This window comes from Myotis davidii, unplaced genomic scaffold (genome assembly GCF_000327345.1).
Source record: "Myotis davidii unplaced genomic scaffold, ASM32734v1 scaffold59, whole genome shotgun sequence".
Taxonomy (NCBI): Eukaryota; Metazoa; Chordata; class Mammalia; order Chiroptera; family Vespertilionidae; genus Myotis; species Myotis davidii.
The window spans coordinates 9535660-9554659 of record NW_006293001.1 but is presented as its reverse complement, the minus strand read 5'-3'; the positions used below and the strand labels follow the sequence as shown (position 1 = coordinate 9554659).

The following is a 19000-nucleotide window of genomic DNA, read 5'->3' as shown; positions in this document are numbered from 1 at the left end:
TCCCCTACCTGCCATCCCCTGACAGCCTGGTTGCCCCCAACTGCCCTCCCCTGCTGGCCCAGTCACCCCTAATTTCCCTCCCTTGCCATCCTGGTCACCCCTAACTGTCCTCCCCTGCTGGCCTGGTCACCCCTAACTTCCCTCCCTTGCCAGCCCAGTAGCCTCTAATTCTCCTCCACTGCTGGCCTGATTGCCTCTAACTGCCCTCCCCTACAGGGCTGGTGCCCCCAACTGCCTTCCCTTGAAGGCCTGGGTCCCCCCAACTGCTCTCCTCTGCAGGGCTGGTCCCCCCCAATTGTCATCCCCTGGCCTGGTCATCCCTAACTACCCTCCCCTGCTGGCCTGATCGCCCACAACTGCCCGCCCCTACTGGCCATCTTGTGGCGGCCATCTTTTGTCTACATGGGGGAGGCCATCTAGTGTGTTGGAGTGATGGCCAATTTGCATATCACTATTTTATTAGATAGAATGTGAACATTCTAAGGGCTGAGGGTGTACATGTGGAATGATACTCAGATTTGAATCTCCCCACAAGTGTAAGGTAATAAAATGTTTTAAGAAGAACAAATTACCGTGTCAAAATGCATAAGTTAATCATCTTTTATTACAAAGGCTGGAAAGCTGGGGTTTCTAGAATGCAATATATAGATCTTGTAATATAGAAACCCACACCTGAAACCTATATGTCCATGTTGACCAATGTCATCCTAATACATTTAATTTTAAAAAAGAACATGGCTCAAGGACAGATTCATCAAAATGACTCAAAAAGGCCGATAAATATTTCATAATGCCATTGCTCTAAATTAGCACTACTTATTTATGTACTTATGCTAATTTCCCAAATCCCACTGAGTCCTTTAAATGTGATATTTGTTTGCCTCACTGCTTTTCCTTAACTGTGAGCCCATAACAGCCTTAATTTGCCAGTTTTTGCATTCTCATTTTTGTCCTGTTTCACTACTTTCGTGCAGGCAGTTGTCACTGTATGAAATCTAAGGTAGGAGCAAAAGGCTTTTCTTCTTTCTTTCTGCTGAGAATGCTTGCTTTATTGGACAAAAGGGCACTTGATCAAGAGCCACCCATAAAACCTACTCCAGTTCTTGGTCAGCATCCAAGGGAGCCGAGAGAAAACCCAGCCTCAGACCCGAGCTGGAATTAAGATGCAGTAGTGAGCATCATCACCCAAAATAACGCCTGGCCGTGGGCTGAGGGCCACAGCACAGCCTGAAGGCTGAACCACGCTTTACTCTTCTGAGGACTTGACTGGATCATCTCATTTAATCCTCACCTCAGTGCTGGCAGCATAGGTACGACCAGGGTACCCATTTCACAGCCAAAGCTTGAGCTGTTTAAGTAACCTTTTCAGGTCACACCCCAAGATACAAATCCAGAGCTGGTGGACACGGAGCCTGTGCTCTCAGCATCCAGTGCCATTTTACTACAGGACCCTTCCAGATTGTATTTGGGATCTTAAGGAATGACACCGGGGTCAACTAACATTTAGTTCTAGAGGCAGAGTAAGTTCAGCCGAGCTATATATGCAGATACCCCTTGATCACTAGCCTGCTGACTTTTTCCTTACCTTGTGTCTATTGAGTCAGTAACAAGCCTTTTGAGATTCTGAATGATTGTGAGAATGGTGTATATTACATGTGCAATGTAACGTCCTCAGTAGCCTCACAGACACCATTCACTCGTTCCACAAATATTTGCTGAGCACCTTCAATGTGTCTCCTACTATTATCGGGGAAATAGCTGATCCAAGATCCTGTGCTCATAAGAACCTACATTCTAGGTGAGGCAGACAATCAAAAAAATAAATAAGTAAATATGAAAGCATATTAAATAGACATGCCAAAGAAGAAAATTAAAGCTGGGAAAGGCTATGGGAATTGTTCGAGGCAGCACCTGCAATTTTAGCCTAAGTGGCTACAGAAGGTGACATCTGAGTGAAGTCCATAATAAATAAATGGGAATTGATGTCTTTGGATATGTTTTTAATCAAAAGCTCTTAAAGAAGAAAAAAAACACTATGTGTTATAGCACATAGAGGTCAGAGGGCTGTTGTCAACACTTGGTAAAGGTTTAGCAACACATTTCATGATATATATTCATGATATACAAATACATATTCATGATATATTAGTTCCAAAGAACTTGGACTAGTATTCCCAGATAAAATAAAGGACACACAGTTAAATTTGAATTCCAGGTAAACAATGCATAATTTTTAGTATATGGGTTTTTTTTAAATACTTTTTGGGACATAAAAAATAACTGTTGCTTATATAAAATCCATATTTAAGTGGGTATCCTGCATTTTCATTTGCTAAATGTGGCAACTCTAACTTGGACAAATTAGCACTGCAGCTCATCATCTGCAAAATAGAAATAAAAATTATTGCCAAGCTGGGGGAAAAGAATTACATTTGTTCTTTCAGGTAGAACAAAATAAAAACATAAGACAAAGGATTTTTAAAGGATTAAATTAAGAGAGGTATACACTGCAAGAATGTTGAAATAAAAAAGATACTTAACAAGGTGTTATACTTATTGTTTATAATTTTGTACTTCTGAAAGACAAATCCCTGAATTTGGGAACTTCAGGCTTGAAAGAAGGGAGAATGATAATGACAGCTAGCTGGAGTATTTCTTTCTGTAACCTATCTCTCCTTTGGGCGGGATCACAAGGTAATTTGTGGGTTGAGTTCCTTTTGAGTTACATTTGCAGCACTTTAAAGACTGAATTAGGCACTGGCAGATGTGGTTCAGTTGATTGAACCACATTGCCCCATGCATGAAAGGTTGCTGGTTCGATTCTGGGCTGGGCACATGCTTGTGGTTTTGCGCTTGATCCCTTGTAGGGGGCATGCAGGAGGCAGCCAATCAATGTTTCACGCTCACATTGATGTTTCTTTCTCTTTCTCCCTCACCCTTCCTCTCTCTCTAAAAATCAATTAAAATCCTTACAAAATTAAACAATAATAAAAAGAGATTAAATTATCCCAGGGTATAGATCTGTGGGGGCAAAGAAAACTTCAGGCCTGGTGCACTAAATCTGTGCGGGGGTGGGGGGTGGGGGGAGGGTGTCCCTCAGCCTGGCCTGCACCCTCTCGAAATCTAGGACCCCTCTGGGGATGTCTGACTGCCAGTTTAGGTCTGATCCCTCAGGCCTAAACTGGCAGTCAGGCATCCCTCTCCCAACCTGGGACCACTGGCTCCTAACCACTTGCTTGCCTGATCGCCCCTAACCACTCACCTGCCTGCCTGCCTGATCACCCCTAACCACTCGCCTGCCTGCCTGATTGCCCCTAACTACCCACCTGCCTGCCTGCTTGCTCCTAACCACTCTGCCTGCCTGCCTCATCACCCCTAACTCTCGCTTGCCTGCCTGATTGCCCCTAACCGCCTCTGCCTCAGCTCCTGCCACCATGGCTTCATCCAGAAGGACATCAGGAATGATCTCTGGAAGGTTGTTCAGCTGTCCGGTCTAATTAGCACATTATGCTTTTATTATTATAGATTTTTCATGCTGGAAGTGGGTAAATTCCAGGGACAGAAAGGTGATGTGATTTTTCCAAGCAAGTCAGAGGGAGCAAGAGAGGTCTAACACCTGCATTCCTTATACAATGCTCTTGTCACCCCCAAAAGAAAAATATTTAACCCAGTTTTCCTCCTTTAATTCTGAAAGTAGTACTGAGGTGCATGATGAACATGGCACCAAATGATGAGGCCCAAAGACAGGAGAGGTGGAGGGCAGGAAGGGAGGGAGGAACATTTTAGGGGATTTTTTAAAATGCAGTAAAAAAGTGCGAACAGGATTGCGGGGAGTGACTGATCAGCTCCGTCTCAGTGGAGAAGCTCTAGGACAGGCACCAACCAGTGCAATGCTGATGTGGACAGACGTTCAGGTGTGGCTGGAGAGGGTCAGGATCCAAAGAGAGAATTGCTAATGAAGTGCCCAGTCTAAAGGGAGGAAGTAGCACTAACTTATTTTTTAACTTTTTGTTTTTACTTAATTTCATATTTATAGAAAAGAAGCAAGAATAGTATGGGGGATTCTGTATATTCTTCAACAGATTCTCCAAATATTAGCAATGTTCACAGTTACCTTACCTCCTCTCCTCTCTCTCTCTCGCTTTATACACACACACACACACACACACACACACACACACACACAATTTTTTTCTGAACCATTATTTTTTGTTAATCCTCACCTGAGGATATTTTTCCATTAATTTTCAGAAATAGAGGAAAGGAGGGAGTGAGTAAGGAAGAGAGAGAGAGAGAGAGAGAGAGAAAGAGAGAGACATGGATGTGAGATATAAACATCAATCATTTACCTCTCATACACACTGGGGATGGAACCCACAACCTAGGTATGTGCCCTGACCAGGAATCAAACTCGCAACCTTTTTGTGCACAGGATGATGCTCCAACCAACTGAGCCACCCGGCCATGGCTTTCTGAACCATCTGATTATCAGTTGTACCTTATACTCCTTTATCCCTAAATATCTCCATGTGTATTTCTTAAAAGCAAGGGCATTCTCTTATCTATATGCTAAAAGCCTAAGCAACCAGCCAACTGGCCAACTGGCCGGTAGCTATGATGCGCAATGACCGCCAGGGGGCAGAGGCTCAATGCAGGAGCTGCCTAGTGACAGCAACTTTGCAGAGTGCCCTCTCACACTCCGGGACCCCTCTGGGGATGTTGGACTGCTAGTTTTGGCCCAGTCCCCGTAGGCCAGGCTGAGGAACACTACCTGCCAGAGGAACCCCGCTCACTTTGCAGATGCCCTTCGAGCCCTGGTGCCGCCGCAGGTGCGGCCGGCCAGGGAGGGTCCACAGGAGGTTGGCTCCAGAGTGTGTCCAGCCCATCTCGTCTAGTCCTGGCCCGTCAGCCAGCTTCTAATTAATTTTCTTTCAATGTGCATGAATCCGTGCACCAGGCATCTAGTCTGATTATAATAAAGTAATAAAATCACAAAATTAATGTCAATATCATACTATTATCGAATGTATCCAATGCCAATTTTGCCCATGCTGCCTGCTACAGCAAAAGAAAACGCTGGGTCATACACTGCATACAGTCGGCATGTTCCTTTAGTCTCCTTTCATCTGGAGCAGTTCCTCAGTCTTCCTTTGTGCTTCATCCTGGAGCTTACAGGTCATTTTGGAAGAGGTTCCTCTGTTTGGTTTGTCCGCTGTTTCCTTGTGATTAAGTTCAGGTATTGCACGTTTCGCAAAAAAGTCCACAGAAGTGATGGTGTGTTCTTCTCAGGGCATCCTATCAGAAGCCACATGCTGGTGATACTGACTTTCATCACTTGGCGAAGGTGGTTCTGCCAGGTCTCCCCACTGCCCTGGTACCATTAATGAGTATCTCATGGAGACTTACTCTGAGACTGTGAAAGTAACTTGTTACTCCTTAAACTTTCACATACTAGCTTTAGCATCCATTGATGATTCTTGCCTGAGACAATGATGACTAGATAATTTCCTGTTTTCATTATTTCCCCTATATTTATTATTTCACATTCTATTGCAGTGAAAAGCTTACTCTATTTTTCCTTCCTTTCTTTCTCCCTCCCTCCCTTCCTCCTTTCTTTTTCTTTCCTTCTCTCTATCAATGTGGTTTATAAATTCTTATTTTATTCAATATATTGTTTTCTTTCATTATCATTATTTACTCTGATACTCAATTTGGCCTCAATTTGGCACTGGCTTAACTTTAAAGGGGTGGGAGTAACAGACTTCAACATGAGTACTTCAGAAAAAAATGCATAATGCTAAGGACTATATCAAGAAAGCTGGATTCCGCGAAGGTAACAATCATTCTCCTTATTACTACTAGTGAGTGCTTTTATGTGTCAGGTGGGATGCCATGCAGGTCGTATTTAACTCATTTAACTTTCAAGATGTGGTGAGGTAGATACTGTGCCATTTCCTTTTCAATTTAAAGATGAGGAAATGGCCCTAACCGGTTGGCTCAGAGGATAGAGCATTGGCTTGCGGACTCAAGGGTCCCGGGTTTGATTCCCGTCAAGGGCATGTACCTTGGTTGCGGGCACATCCCCAGTGGTGGGTGTGCAGGAGGCAGCTGATCAATGTTTCTCTCTCATCGATGTTTCTAACTCTCTATCCCACTCCCTTCCTCTCTGTAAAAAAATCAATAAAATATATATTTTTTAAAAAGATGAGGAAATGAAGGCTCTGAGAAAATAAGTTCATCAAGGCCTGGTTGACTCCAGGACCCCTGCTGTCAACCACCGGGCAACCAAAGGATATGTGTGGAACCCCTCAGGAAAGGAAAAGGTCTTAGAAAGAAGGCTGAGCAGTTGTTCCTTCAGGTAGCTGGGCATTTTTTTCCAGGATCTTAAGAGTCATCTGAACTTTTCCATTTTTACATGGAGCAGTTGGAAACTGCCTCCAAGTCTGTCATTCCTCTGGGAACCTGCTTGGTGGAAACCATCCGCGCCTGCCCGAAATCCAGCGAGGAAAGCACAAAGGAAGCTCGTTTGTGCCCATGTCGGCTGACAGAATCCAGAAAGACGTGACTTGGCCAAGTTACCCAGGGAAGCATTCCCAAGGGTCAAGACAAGTAAAAGCCACATTCAGGAAGAAGGGGAGGAGAAAACGAAGGGAACAGTAGAGCAGGGATGGTTTAGAAATTCAGTACCTACTTGATTCTATAGCTCCTGGGTGGACAAGAGCGGAGGCTTTACCTGCCCTGCAGGCTAACATACGAGGTCCTTCTTTCTGTGACAATACCACTGCTCCCACCACCACACCATCACTGTTAATACCAGATTTTAGGTTTTATGAGAATGAGCTTAGTCAGGGGAAGGAAGTATGTGGCATGTTACTGAAATCAAGGCAAACAAGTGTCCTGCCTGAGAGGGGAAAGCACAGTTGGATCTGAGAATCACATCACTACCCTCCCAGGAGGAGCAAACTAAAAATAAAAGACAACAAGGTGCTTCCTGCCAGCCAGTAAATCCAATAAGCAAAGAAGATGCCTCAACCTGGTGCTGGGTAGTTAACAGTCGGCCTGACTCTCTCCACCCGAGCCGGCCATGTGGTTCTCAGAGCGAACAGCTGCCAAGCAGAGCCCCTCAGATTAACCCATAGGTGGTGTTGAACCACTTCCCATTAAGATATTTGCAAAGCAAACAAAAATGATAGCCCCACTCTGAGTGCTGGGAGCCGGCCAGGAGCGCTGGCTGTTCTTGTTGACACAAAGAGCTCTCCAGGGAGGGTCTAAGCCAGAGCACGGAAGGCCACTCCTGCCTGCGTCTCCAGACTGTGTTGATCTTAGGCCATTAGAATCCTGGTATCAGGGACTGTTTATTATCTAATTTCCCAATCACAGCAGTCGCTAGAGCTCCGTTTCACCAGAGCTCTCTATTCCTCTCTGTTTCCCCGACCTGACCTACACCATTCAGATGAAAAGAAAAACTCCAACCCTCCTCCTGTTTTGTCTACGCATCCAGGAGAGGAGTCTGAGAAGTTACTGAGATGCATACAGAGTGTGGCTTGACTACTGTCAACAGTTTCTGTGGGGAAGGCTTGCTCAGGTTCCTTCTTAATTTAAAGTGACTGGCGCAATGCTAACGGGAAATATGCTGGCATATCTGTGCCCTACAGGTAGGCACCAACTGCCATTTAATTCACAAAAGACACTTGGAACTGAAACACTATTTTTTCCTTCTAAACCAGGGAAGAATATGGAATCAAGTTAATAAGGCTGTGGAAATGTACAAAGTTTATCTTTTTTTCAACCTGTAGGATTATACTGTCGGTTTCTTTAAGTGTTCATAATGAAACACTATATAGAATTTACTTTTACATAAATATTGTTTTCAACTTGAGTAAGTTTTTTTTCTTGTTTATTTTTATTTTTTCAAAATAGCCTCAGTATTCAAAGGCATTTTGCTCAAAAATTCCTTCTGATCCTGAATGTAGAAAAAGTTTTCATGAAGATACAACAAAGTAGATATCAGAGGTGTGGTGAATTTTTAGAATTTCTTACACCCATAACATGGGTCATGTAGAAAGGCAACAAGAGATGTTGAAATGGTTAGATGAATTTGCCAGAGTCTGTCATTACTTGAAATCATCCTTTAAATTCAGAACCAGAACTTTAAGAGATGTAGGTATGTGTAAGGAGAGAGTGAGTGAGAGAGAGCACGCGCTAAAGACAGATTGAGGTTTCTTTAGAAAAAGTAGAGGTATCTATACTAATAAAAGGGTAATATGTTAATTAGACCAGACATCTTCTGGACATCCTTCCTGATGAAGCCGGGGTGGGAGGGAAGCCAGCCCAGGTCCTGGGTGCCTGCAGGCAGCCAGAGGAGGGAAGCCCAGGTGCTGGAGAGGGAAGCCGGTGCTGGCAGCTGGGGGAAGGAAGGCCTACTCTTGCATGAATTTTCATGCATTGGGCCTCTAGTTTTTATATAAAAGAAGAAAGTCACTTGACATTTAAAGTACAAGTTAGAAAGCAAGTTTCTAGATTCTTGAATACATCATTGAGTATTTAGATGATGTTTATCCAAATAAAATTAAAAGTTGTTGGACCCAAATTCTCTATAAATGTGCAAATTTTCCAGAGAAAAAGTGAATCCAACACTGCAGGTCAACTTTGCAGAGCTCATGCTGTCATTTGCTGATGCAAATCTGCTTAGGGATCGATTAACAAAAGCACAAACATTCATGTTCACAGGTGGGGTGGCGTCGTAACTCCAGCTATGTATCAGTTATGTTGGACATACCAAAAATTAGTTATCAACCAAACTGTCCCAATTGTTTTTGGAGATGCTCCATCTTTGTCTGAGGCACCAGGCTAAAAATCACTGTCTTAAGGTACGGATCTCACATAGGTTGGGGTGGTCAGAGAACCCAAGTCAAACATGCATTTCAACATCATTTCTGACTAAGTTCACTACATGCTGGTTCCTAGCAACCAACCATTAAATTAAGATATTAACCACAGACAGCTACCGGCCAATAACTGAGCTTCTAAAACAAAACCACATAATTAATTAAGCATCTTCCCAAAGTTGGGGTTTATTTAAGAGTTAAGAATGTAGATCCATTACAGAAAAGTGACACCATGTAAGTAACATCTCCCTTTACTTATTTTGTTAGCACCATAGGCTTTTTGAGAAAGCTGGCTTCTTACTTTATAAAAGAATTAATTATGTTCAGGTCAATCTCAAGATAAATAGGAAGTATTTCTTGAGGACAAAGTAAGTAAATTTAGCTTTAGACCAAACAAAAATAAAAATTTCTGGAGCACATATTCATTCATCAATTACTTTTATTTTATGCCTATTGTGGCCACAGATTCTAGATTTGGTGAGTCATACAGAAATGAGTGACAGTTTCAGCCCTGAAATTTATTATCTCATGTAGCATATAGTAATAACAGCTAACATTTTGTGCACTTACTACGTGCTAGGTAGTCTTATAAAAATTTTCTATGGTTTATTCTCACAATGGACATATGAGATAGGTACCATTATTGGAAATATGCTTCACTTGCCCAAAGTCATGGAGCTAATTGGATATAGACCTGGGCCTAGAAGAGAAACAATCTGTCTCCAGAGTCTGCAGCCTAACCTGCTCTTCTACCTGCATGGCCCCTGCACACAACAGGCAGGAATCAAACTCAGATGCTGGTGTGGCCGGGCCATGAGTAGGCCAGTGACTTGGTATAAATGGAAAACAGCTTCTACTCAGTTCTAGCAGATTGCTAATTACTCCAATTTTTCAAGAGCCATCAGATATCTGAATTATTATATGAATTCTTTCTATTTTTATATGTCAGAAATGAATTAAGAATATCAAAAACATTGTGCAAGCCAAATGAAATACATCTGTAGACTATATCCTACCCAGCGACTGTAGGTGTGCATCTTTTGGCTTATACTATATGGTCCAAAATATTTTGTGCTGCTTTTAAGGCCTCTCATATCCTGGCTCTCAACTGCCTTATTCCTCGCCTCACACCACTGCCCCACCTGACCCTCGGGCTTCGTCCCACTGGACACCCCATCCTCTCCAGAGACCCCCAGAGACCCCCAGCATATCCTGCCTTTGGGCTGTGGCCCAGGCTATTTCTCCCACCTGGGATGCTCTTCTCCTGGCTCTAGCCTGCTTCAAGGCCCTGCAGGACAGTGATGAACCTATGACACTCATTTTTTTGGTTGATTTTTCTTTGTTAAATGGCATTTAAATATATAAAATAAATATCAAAAATATAAATCTTTGTTTTACTATGGTTGCAAATATCAAAAAAATTTCTATATGTGACACGGCACCAGAGTTAAGTTAGGGTTTTTCAAAAATGCTGACACGCCGAGCTCAAAAGGTTCGCCATCACTGCTGTAGGAGGTACCATATGGGTGAGACCTTGATGGATGTGTAAACTATCAACAGGTAAAGAAAGAACTGGCAAGAGTATTTCATTCAGAAGGAACAGCATGAACAGATATACAGAAATAGGGAAACAAAAGACATGTTGAAAACCACCAAACAGTTCCAGATATTTTTTAAGAGGCCTCAGTCCTTGGAATCTGGTCCTATAAAGAGAACACTGATTGCTGACATTCTTGACATCCACAATCCTTCTAAAAGGGTCCTTTGCATAAGGATCACTGATGATTTAAGGTTTGTTGAAATAGTTCAGATAAATATTTATGTACAGCCATAAGCAAATCCACAAGGAAAAATATAACTCAAAACAGATTTTTCCTTGAAGCTCCTTTCAGCTGGTGATAAAATTTCCGGCTTCAAAAAGGTTTTGAAAGTAAATGTGACCAATTAATATTTTTAAAGTCTAGAAACTCTGAGAAGGCCCTAACAATCAAGTAAGCTCTGAAAGTTGTCATTTGAGGGTGTGCCAGTGGATTCCTGGCCATATTGGCAAGGGTGATTCTTGGGCTCAAAGTCAACCTCAGATTTCTCCCTGAGATAAGAGCCAGGAACATGGGAAAATAAAAATTGGCTCTCAAGTTAAAAGTAGATAGGGAGCATTGTTTAAAATGTCTACAGTGCTGGATTCTTCAAGGTCTATTTTAGTCTACAACTCCAGAGCTAAGTCAGAGGGGTCCTGACTCTTCAGAACAGGTTAGCTTTACAGAAACCATTAACAATTAGAAATTCTACTATTATCGCTACTACTTCTATTACTACAACCAACAACAATTCACCATCATCCGTTACTGAGCATTTATTATGTATCTAGAACTGTGCTAGTTCCTTTTGCAGCATAGGATACTAAAGTTCAGAAAGCTAAAAGAACTTGACAAAGGCTCCTAGTTTGTAAGTAGTTGAACAAGAGTTAAACCCAGGTCTGTCACCAAAGCCCATCTGCTTCCCACCTGAAGGAGATAACACATAGATCAGCACTTTATAAAAAAAGGCCACTCTCCCTACCAAGGCTCCCACACCTACTGCCTTCTTCAATCCGGCTCCACGCAGGTCTTCGGTGATGCTTTAGGGCACAAACTTGGCCACAGGGTAGGACATTAGTTGGAGGGCTCTAGCTTCCTGGGGGAGTGAAAGTGGGAGGAAAATTTAGCCTGGGAATGGAAGGCTGGGAGAGGAAACATCCTCCTGATATGATATGAAAGAAAAGTTTTGTTTAATCTTCTCAGCACTGCCACATATTTCTGCAATGACCCCCCAGGCAGAGTATTTGTCAAGATTTGTGGCAATCTGTACTTCACAGCCCACATGAAAATCTGGCCCACAGTCGGCCCGATGGGGAGGCTGTTCCTCTGGCTCATCAATTCTGAGGTCAGCCCAATTGGCTCCAAGCCCCAGAGCTGCAAGGATGACACACAGGAGAAATATGTGCTCGCTTTCCCCTCTTGTGAGGTGCCAGCTCCCCTCATGCTGCCTGAGTCACGAAGGTCCCCATCGCTCTGAGTCTGCATCCTCATTGTAGTGGCCCACAATGAAGCTAGAGAGAGTAGAAGGGAAGGAGGGAGAGACAGAGAGAGAGAGAGAGAGAGAGAGAGAGAGAGAGAGAGAGAGAGAGACAGAGACACAGAGAGGCTGCTGGGTGAAAACATCTGCACCCGCATTATCAATCTCCTGTCTTCCTCAAAGGGGCTTCTTTTTACAGGACAACAGGCTAGCTGAGCTAAAGTATGCCAAATAAAAGCCTTGCGAGAGCTCTGCCATATGCAGGCCAAATTAAATTAAGGGGCATAATCCTCCCTATTGTACCTATCAGCGTTAAAACGGAGGATTACCATCATGGGAACAAAGCCCCATGACATAAAAGAGTATTTCCAAGCTGTCCTTCTCTGTATGGGCTCACACAGGAAGTAGAGCAGGGAAGCGCCACGCCAACCACTGACTTCTTTCACCCTGAGGCTTCCTTCTCCCCAGCCAAGCTAACCCACCCGCCAGGCACAGATGGGAGCACCTTTTCCATGGGGCCTTGGGCTTTCTCCCAGGATTCAGGGCTGGAATTGTCTCCACCAGTCACAGGGAGACAGTTTTATGCCCATCAGGATTATTCTTTAGCTGGTTGTGAGTTAAGATGTGCTGTAACGAAAGTTGCAGAGAGCATAGAACAGAAAAAGTGCTGGGTTAAATGTTTGGAGCCTGGAACCTAGAGAGACATTACAATGTACTGGTTAAAAGACTGGGCTCTGGAGTCAGAAGGCCTGTGTTCAAATCCTGACTCTGTCACGTTGAGTGACATTGGCAAGTTACTTGTAATCTCTAAATGTCAGAAATCATAAGATGTATAGGAGGATTAAATAGGATAATGCAGGTAAGGAAGTTGTTAAGAAAGAGCAAATATTAGTTGTTGTTATTGTTGGAGACAGAAGATCCGGATTCAAACCCCAGGCCTGCCATTTATTCTCTCTGTGATACTGGGTGACCCCCAGATTAGCTGATTGGGTGCACAAGTAGGTAAATCTGATACCTCCAACCTGGCTCTGAACTCTGGAACATTTGGAAGCTACTTGATTAGAATTCCCCTTGTCCACTTTACTCACCAGTAACTTGGAGTCGGTAACACCAGCCCAAAGGCTGATGTGAGAATTAGGTGAGATAACTGTGGGGAAAGGCCTGACATCACAATAAATATGGGATGAACCTTAATGACGATCTCAGCATGTCCATGGCATTCTCATTCTCAGCAATATTTCTTGTTATGTCTGGGTCTTCCTTATGAACTCTTCCCTCTGATTTTGCCGTATCTTCCTCTTTCCTTAGTACCTATCTGTTCCCATCTCTTATCCCTTCAGGACTCTTTGTTGGTTGCGTCCCCAACCCATTTATTCTGCCCATTTTCTCATGCAGACGCTGAACATGCTTATGGTCACTTTCCCAGACTCCCTTGCAGCTCCCCTGTAGAGCCACATCTGAAAATTCTGGCCAATGAGATGTGAGGAAAGTATGCTGGGGATTTCTGGGCAAGGTTTCCTTCCTGACAAACAGAGACCCTTCTGAGGAGAGTTCCTTTCCATCCACCTCTTCCTTCCTGATTTGGACATTGCCATGTGAGGAAGTGATACTTAGCATGACTTCAGCCACTGTGTGACCATAAGTGGGAGCATCACTGACATGCTGAGATAACAGAGCAAAGGGATGAAGAAACCTATGTCCTTGATGACATCCCTGAGTGGCTGATCCAGCACTGAACTTCTTTCTGTCCTCAGACCTCTTGTGCTGAGGAATCCTTTAACGTCTGGGGTGGAGGCTCAGTTACTTGCTGCTGTGAGCATCACCACTGGCATGTCCCACTTATCCTTATCATGCCCATCATGCCCACATGACGTTCTTCCTTTCAATCCCTGGGTTGATCCACGGGGCACCGAGGAGACCATCAAACACAGAGGGAAAGTGGGGCTCCAGCCCCTGGGGCAGGAAGGTCCTGACACACTATCTGGTGACTTATTCTGGGTCTTGTTGTTGCTGCCACTACCCAAAAATGAAGAAGGAAGCACATTTTTTCTCATAAAAATCTGAGTTCTGTGATGGTTACTAGAGGGGATGGGGGTTGGGGAACTGGGTGAAAAAAAGTGAAGAGATTGAGAAGTACAAATTGGTAATTACAAAACAGTCATGGGGATGTATAGTACAGCATAAGGAATATAGTCAATAATATTGTAGTGACTATGTATGGTGCCAGGTGGGTACTGGGAATATCAGGGGGATCACTTTGTAAAGTATGTGATTGTCTAACCACTGATCTGTACACCTGAAACTAATATGCAATAATATTGAATGTAAATGGTAATTGAAAAATAAAAATAAAAAGAAGGAAAAAAAATCTGATCTGAAGAGTGGCCTTGGAAGTCAGCTTGATAACCTCACTGCACGCACTGGAAACAGGAAGAGGGGAGACTCAGTCCTTGCCCTTGAGAAGCTGACCTGCCAGCACACAGTCAACCACAACACTAGGCAAACGTGAAGGGCCGCAGAGAGTAACTAACGAAGAGTGGTCTGAGGACCCCATCTGCGAACTGCTAGCACTCACAGTATCACACGGAGCTTGTGCCAGATATAGGCCAATTCATCAACAAGTACCTTGCTTAGTTTAGCTGATTATATGTTTATTGGTAGCAAGACTTTCTTATGGAAGAAATAAGTGGATTGATTTACATTCAGACACACGGCCATTATTTTGTCTTGCACTGTGAGTAGTACTTTAAAAACTTGCTATAAAGGTTCAAGAGTTAAAGAGAATTAAGGTCTTCATGGGTAAAAGGGATATGACAATGTATCTTGGAAAAATAGGTAAGAATTGAATAGAAAGGAATGAACAGAGAGAACAGAGGTAGGTGCACTGGTAGAACAATATAAAGCCTGGCTCCAGGTAGCCATATAGGGTCAGAGGGTGCATAGAGGGTCATACAGGAGGTGAGCTGAAGGACAAATTGGAGCAAGATAGGGAGAGGCATGATATAGCAGACTGAGAAGTCTGGACCTCTTTTAGTCTAAAATGGGAAGCCATTAAAGTTCTTTGAAAAGTCAGAATATGCTTCAGGACAATTGATTAGGTGTCAGAAACGAAAGCTGGTCTATAAAGAGGGGCGAACAGAGAGGGGGAAAGAGAGAGAGATAATGGCAGGCCTGGACCAAGGAAGAACGCTAAGAAAATGATTGAGGATGGGGTTAAGTGAGAGGTAGGGATCAAAAATGACGGCCAAGTTTGAAGGCCAGGACACAAGAAAGTGTTTGTGCCACTCACAAGAATGGGACGGTCAGGTGAAGGAGATGGCTTGCCGGGGGCTTTTCTGTGGAGGCTCTGGGATGTAAATCAGGCACACATGGGCAACAGGCTTTGGGTGTAAAAGCGTAACGCTCAGAACAGAGATCTGAGAATCACGCTCGCACAGCTCAGAGTGGATACCAGAGTACACCTGTGAAAGAAGGTATCATCCAGGTGGAAGGTAAGAAAGAAGAGAGTCAAGGACCTGAGAATTGCCTGCATTTCAATGCCGGGTGGGAGAGAAGGAGGATGGAGACCAAGAACATCTCGGAGGAAGAACCTGAAGACTGCAGGACCGCAGACCCCCGTGGGAGAGTGCGGTCCGAGGAAAGCATGGCCCGCGAGTGGGATGCTGCAGAGTCTGATGAAGGTGAGGCGCCAGCAACAGGGAGCGAATCTCCCTAAGGACAGTCTTAGAATGTGGTGAGGGCACAGATCAGATTTTAGGATTAAGGAGGGAGGGGTTGGTGAGGCAACTGGCCTGGATGCTTGTCTGAGGAAGTCTGATAGTAAAAGAAGAGGGAGGGACAGGGCCAAGAGCAAGGTTTGTTAGAATGGGAGCGCTATAAGCAAAAGGGAAAGAAGCAGCAGACAGACAGATGTGAAAGCAAGGGGTGGCTAACTGCTGGTGGCAGGGCCTAGAGAGCAGGAACACAACAGAGCGGTTGCCCCGTGTGGGGAAGAGGACCTGTGTTCTTTTGAGATGGGAGTAGAGGAAGAAAAGACAGCTGAATATAAGGAGAAATTCTAAGGTGAAGGGAAGGGAAGTGGAAGTTGCTCACAGGACTGTCCTGATATTCTGAGTAAAGTTAGTCATCTGCCCAGCTGGTGTGGCTCAGTGACCAGTCTCCTTTGACCAGGAGGTCACAGTTTGATTTCTGGTCAGTGCACATGCCTGGTTGCAGGCCCAATCCCCAGTGTGGGACGTGCAGGAGGCAGCCTATCGACCATTCTCTCTCATCATTGATGTTTCTGTCTCTCTCTTCTCCCTTCCTCTCTGAAAGCAATAAAATATATTTAAAAATAATAATAATAAAGTTAGTCATCAGCTGAGGTTGAGGGGAGTCATGCTGGGGCTGGATCCATTTACCAGACTGGTTCACTGACTTGCCCAAGGACAAACAGCTGGAAAATGTTAGCACTAGGACCAAAACCCAAGCCTTCCACCTACCAAGTTCAGTCGTCTTTCTGCTGCAACAGAAATTCTAAACTTTGTTAACTTAATATGAAATGTTAGTCTATAATAGTCCCTCAAGTACCTTTAAAAAATGAGCTTTCTTACTATTTAGGAAAGTAGTCTACTTTAACAGTAGTCCAACAGTAATTTGAGACCACTAGAGAAGTATTGAGAAATAAATTTGTCAGATCTCAAAAATATTAATGACATTTCAAAAAATTAAAAATTAATTTTAAAAATTACAAATGAAGACCACTTCTTTTTTCAAGTGAAAAGATGCAAAAAAACTTTCTAATGGCCTGCTTCATTCTCCAAATCTGGAGTAAAGTTTTTTTTAAATGTATCATTATATTTGAGAGTATTACAGATCTTCCCCTTCCCCCCTCTCCCATTGACCCTTTCCACCCCAAACCCCCCACCTCCCCAGGCTGTCATTGCACTATTGTCTGTGTACATGGGTTATGCATATATGCATACAAGTTCTTTGGTTGATCTCTTCTCACCTACCCACCCCCTCTGCCTTCCCTCTGAGATTCCACAGTCTTTCCCATGCTTCCATGTCTCTGGATCCATTCTGTTTGTCAGTTTATTTTGTTCAATTAGATTCTACATATAAGTGAGATCATGTGATACTTGTCTTTCTCTGACTGGCTTATTTCGCTTAGCATAATACTCTCCAGGTCCCTCCATGCTGTCTCAAAGGGCAAGAGATCCTTCTTTTTAACTGCTGCTTAGTATTCCATGGTGTACCACAACTTTTTTATCCACTCATCTACTGATGGGCACTTAGGCTGTTTCCAAATATTAGCTATTGTAAATAGTATTGTAAATAGCGCTGCTACAAACATAGGGGTGCATATATTTTTTCTGATTTTTGTTTCAGGATTCTTAGGATATATTTTCAGAAATGGGATCACTGGGTCAAAAAATGTTTTCAATTTAAAAATGGAGTAAACTTTTAATGAGTGTTCCTATAGTCAATTTGGGGGTAAGTAAGAGAGGCAAGCTTTATTCTAGGTGGACCTTCCCTTTGCATGGTTCACTCCCTCCTGCAGTTGCCTCCTCCTCCTGGTGACGTGTGTGATGGGGCCTGGAAACCTGTTCTGAGAGAAGGTAGGCTCTGAAGGCTTCCCTGAAGAACAGGAAGTCTGTGAGTTCCATGAGTCTCCAGTGCTTGGTGTCAGCCTGGCCTGGCCTTACTTAAAGTGACTACGTTCAGCCAGTGTACTGCCCTCTGCAGATTGAGCAGCTCAGGTGTACTTTGAAAATAGTGCACTCTGGCCTTGGGCAAGCTCTGATCTACTCGTCTTGAATTATATTTAACTAAAACCCGTGGGTAAACAAGAAATGATACTTCCTTTTTGCTTTAGCTTAAACCCAAGGTTTTTAAAAAATCAGGACTATTGTCATTTTCGCCTAGCCGATTCTCAATTGTAGGGGGCTGTCCGCTGTGTTGTAGGATGTGTAATATCTACTTACTGATTCCATTAGCACAACTCCTCCCCCTAAAGTTGTGCAACCAAAAATGTCGTTGGACATGGCCAAAATCCAGGGGACAAAAGAGGGGCAAAACTGTCCCCATTTGAGAACCACTAATGAGGCCAAGTACAGGTTTTACCATAAAGAGAACCTAAATGGCAGCATTGTCTTCAGATTACCCTATAGATCAGCGTTTCTCAACCTGTGGTCCTGACCCCTTTGGGGGTCGAACGACCCTTTCACAGGGGTCGCCTAAGACCATCAGAAAACACATATAATATAATTACATATTGTTTTTGTGATTAATCACTATGCTTTAGTTATGTTCAATTTGTAACAATGAAAATACATCCTGCATATCAGATGTCTACATTACGATTCATAACAGTAGCAAAATTACAGATATGGAGTAGCAATGAAAATAATTTTATGGCTGGGGGGCACCACCACATGAGAAACTGTATTAAAGGGTCGCGGCATTAGGAAGGTTGAGAACCACTGCTATAGAATAAAGATTTTGCTCACACGGTAATGACCTCTACCATGGGAGAATCTGATAGGAAATACTTTTGGTTCCACTCTCTCCAACTCACCACAAGCCACTGAATTTGAGACTGATAAATCTTACAGATAAGACTCACCGATTTTTCTCAGCGGCTGGACCAGAGTTGCTTGATGTCTCTGCATGGCCGTTGGGAGATTCAGCTTGTGGACTGCTTTTACCATCTACAAAGCCCTTCAGAACTGAGAGAAAACACACAAACACTTAGACACCGGAGCACAGGCTCAGAAATAGCAGCATTAGATACAGTGCCGTCTCCCCTCGCAGCACCTCTCTCCTTGCCCTCGCGCTGCTCCCTGACTTTCTGCAGCCTCGTTGAGGACATATCATCAAAACTGACCTGTTCTGTCACGGCAGGCCTCGTTCAGATAAAATAACTCATGCTAACAGGAAAAGAAGTTGCTTCCGCCTGGCAACGGTGGACAGAAATTAGAGGCCCTGGGTGAGGAAGAGGGCAGTAGCGGCAGCATGCGGCTGATGGAACAGCCCTGCGCTGAACAGAGTTAGTAGACCTGGCCGGCCTGGGCAGG

At 43.7% G+C, this 19000-nt stretch overlaps 1 protein-coding gene across 1 annotated transcript in view; it reads right to left on the bottom strand.

The window, feature by feature from the left end:
• MYO3B (myosin IIIB) overlaps window positions 1–19000 on the bottom strand; it is a 356270-nt gene that overhangs the window by 88899 nt on the left and 248371 nt on the right. Inside the window, exon 30 of the mRNA XM_006766548.2 lies at window positions 18550–18652. Within this exon, the coding sequence (XP_006766611.1) occupies window positions 18550–18652 (103 nt within the window). The remainder of the gene's footprint in view (window positions 1–18549; window positions 18653–19000) is intronic.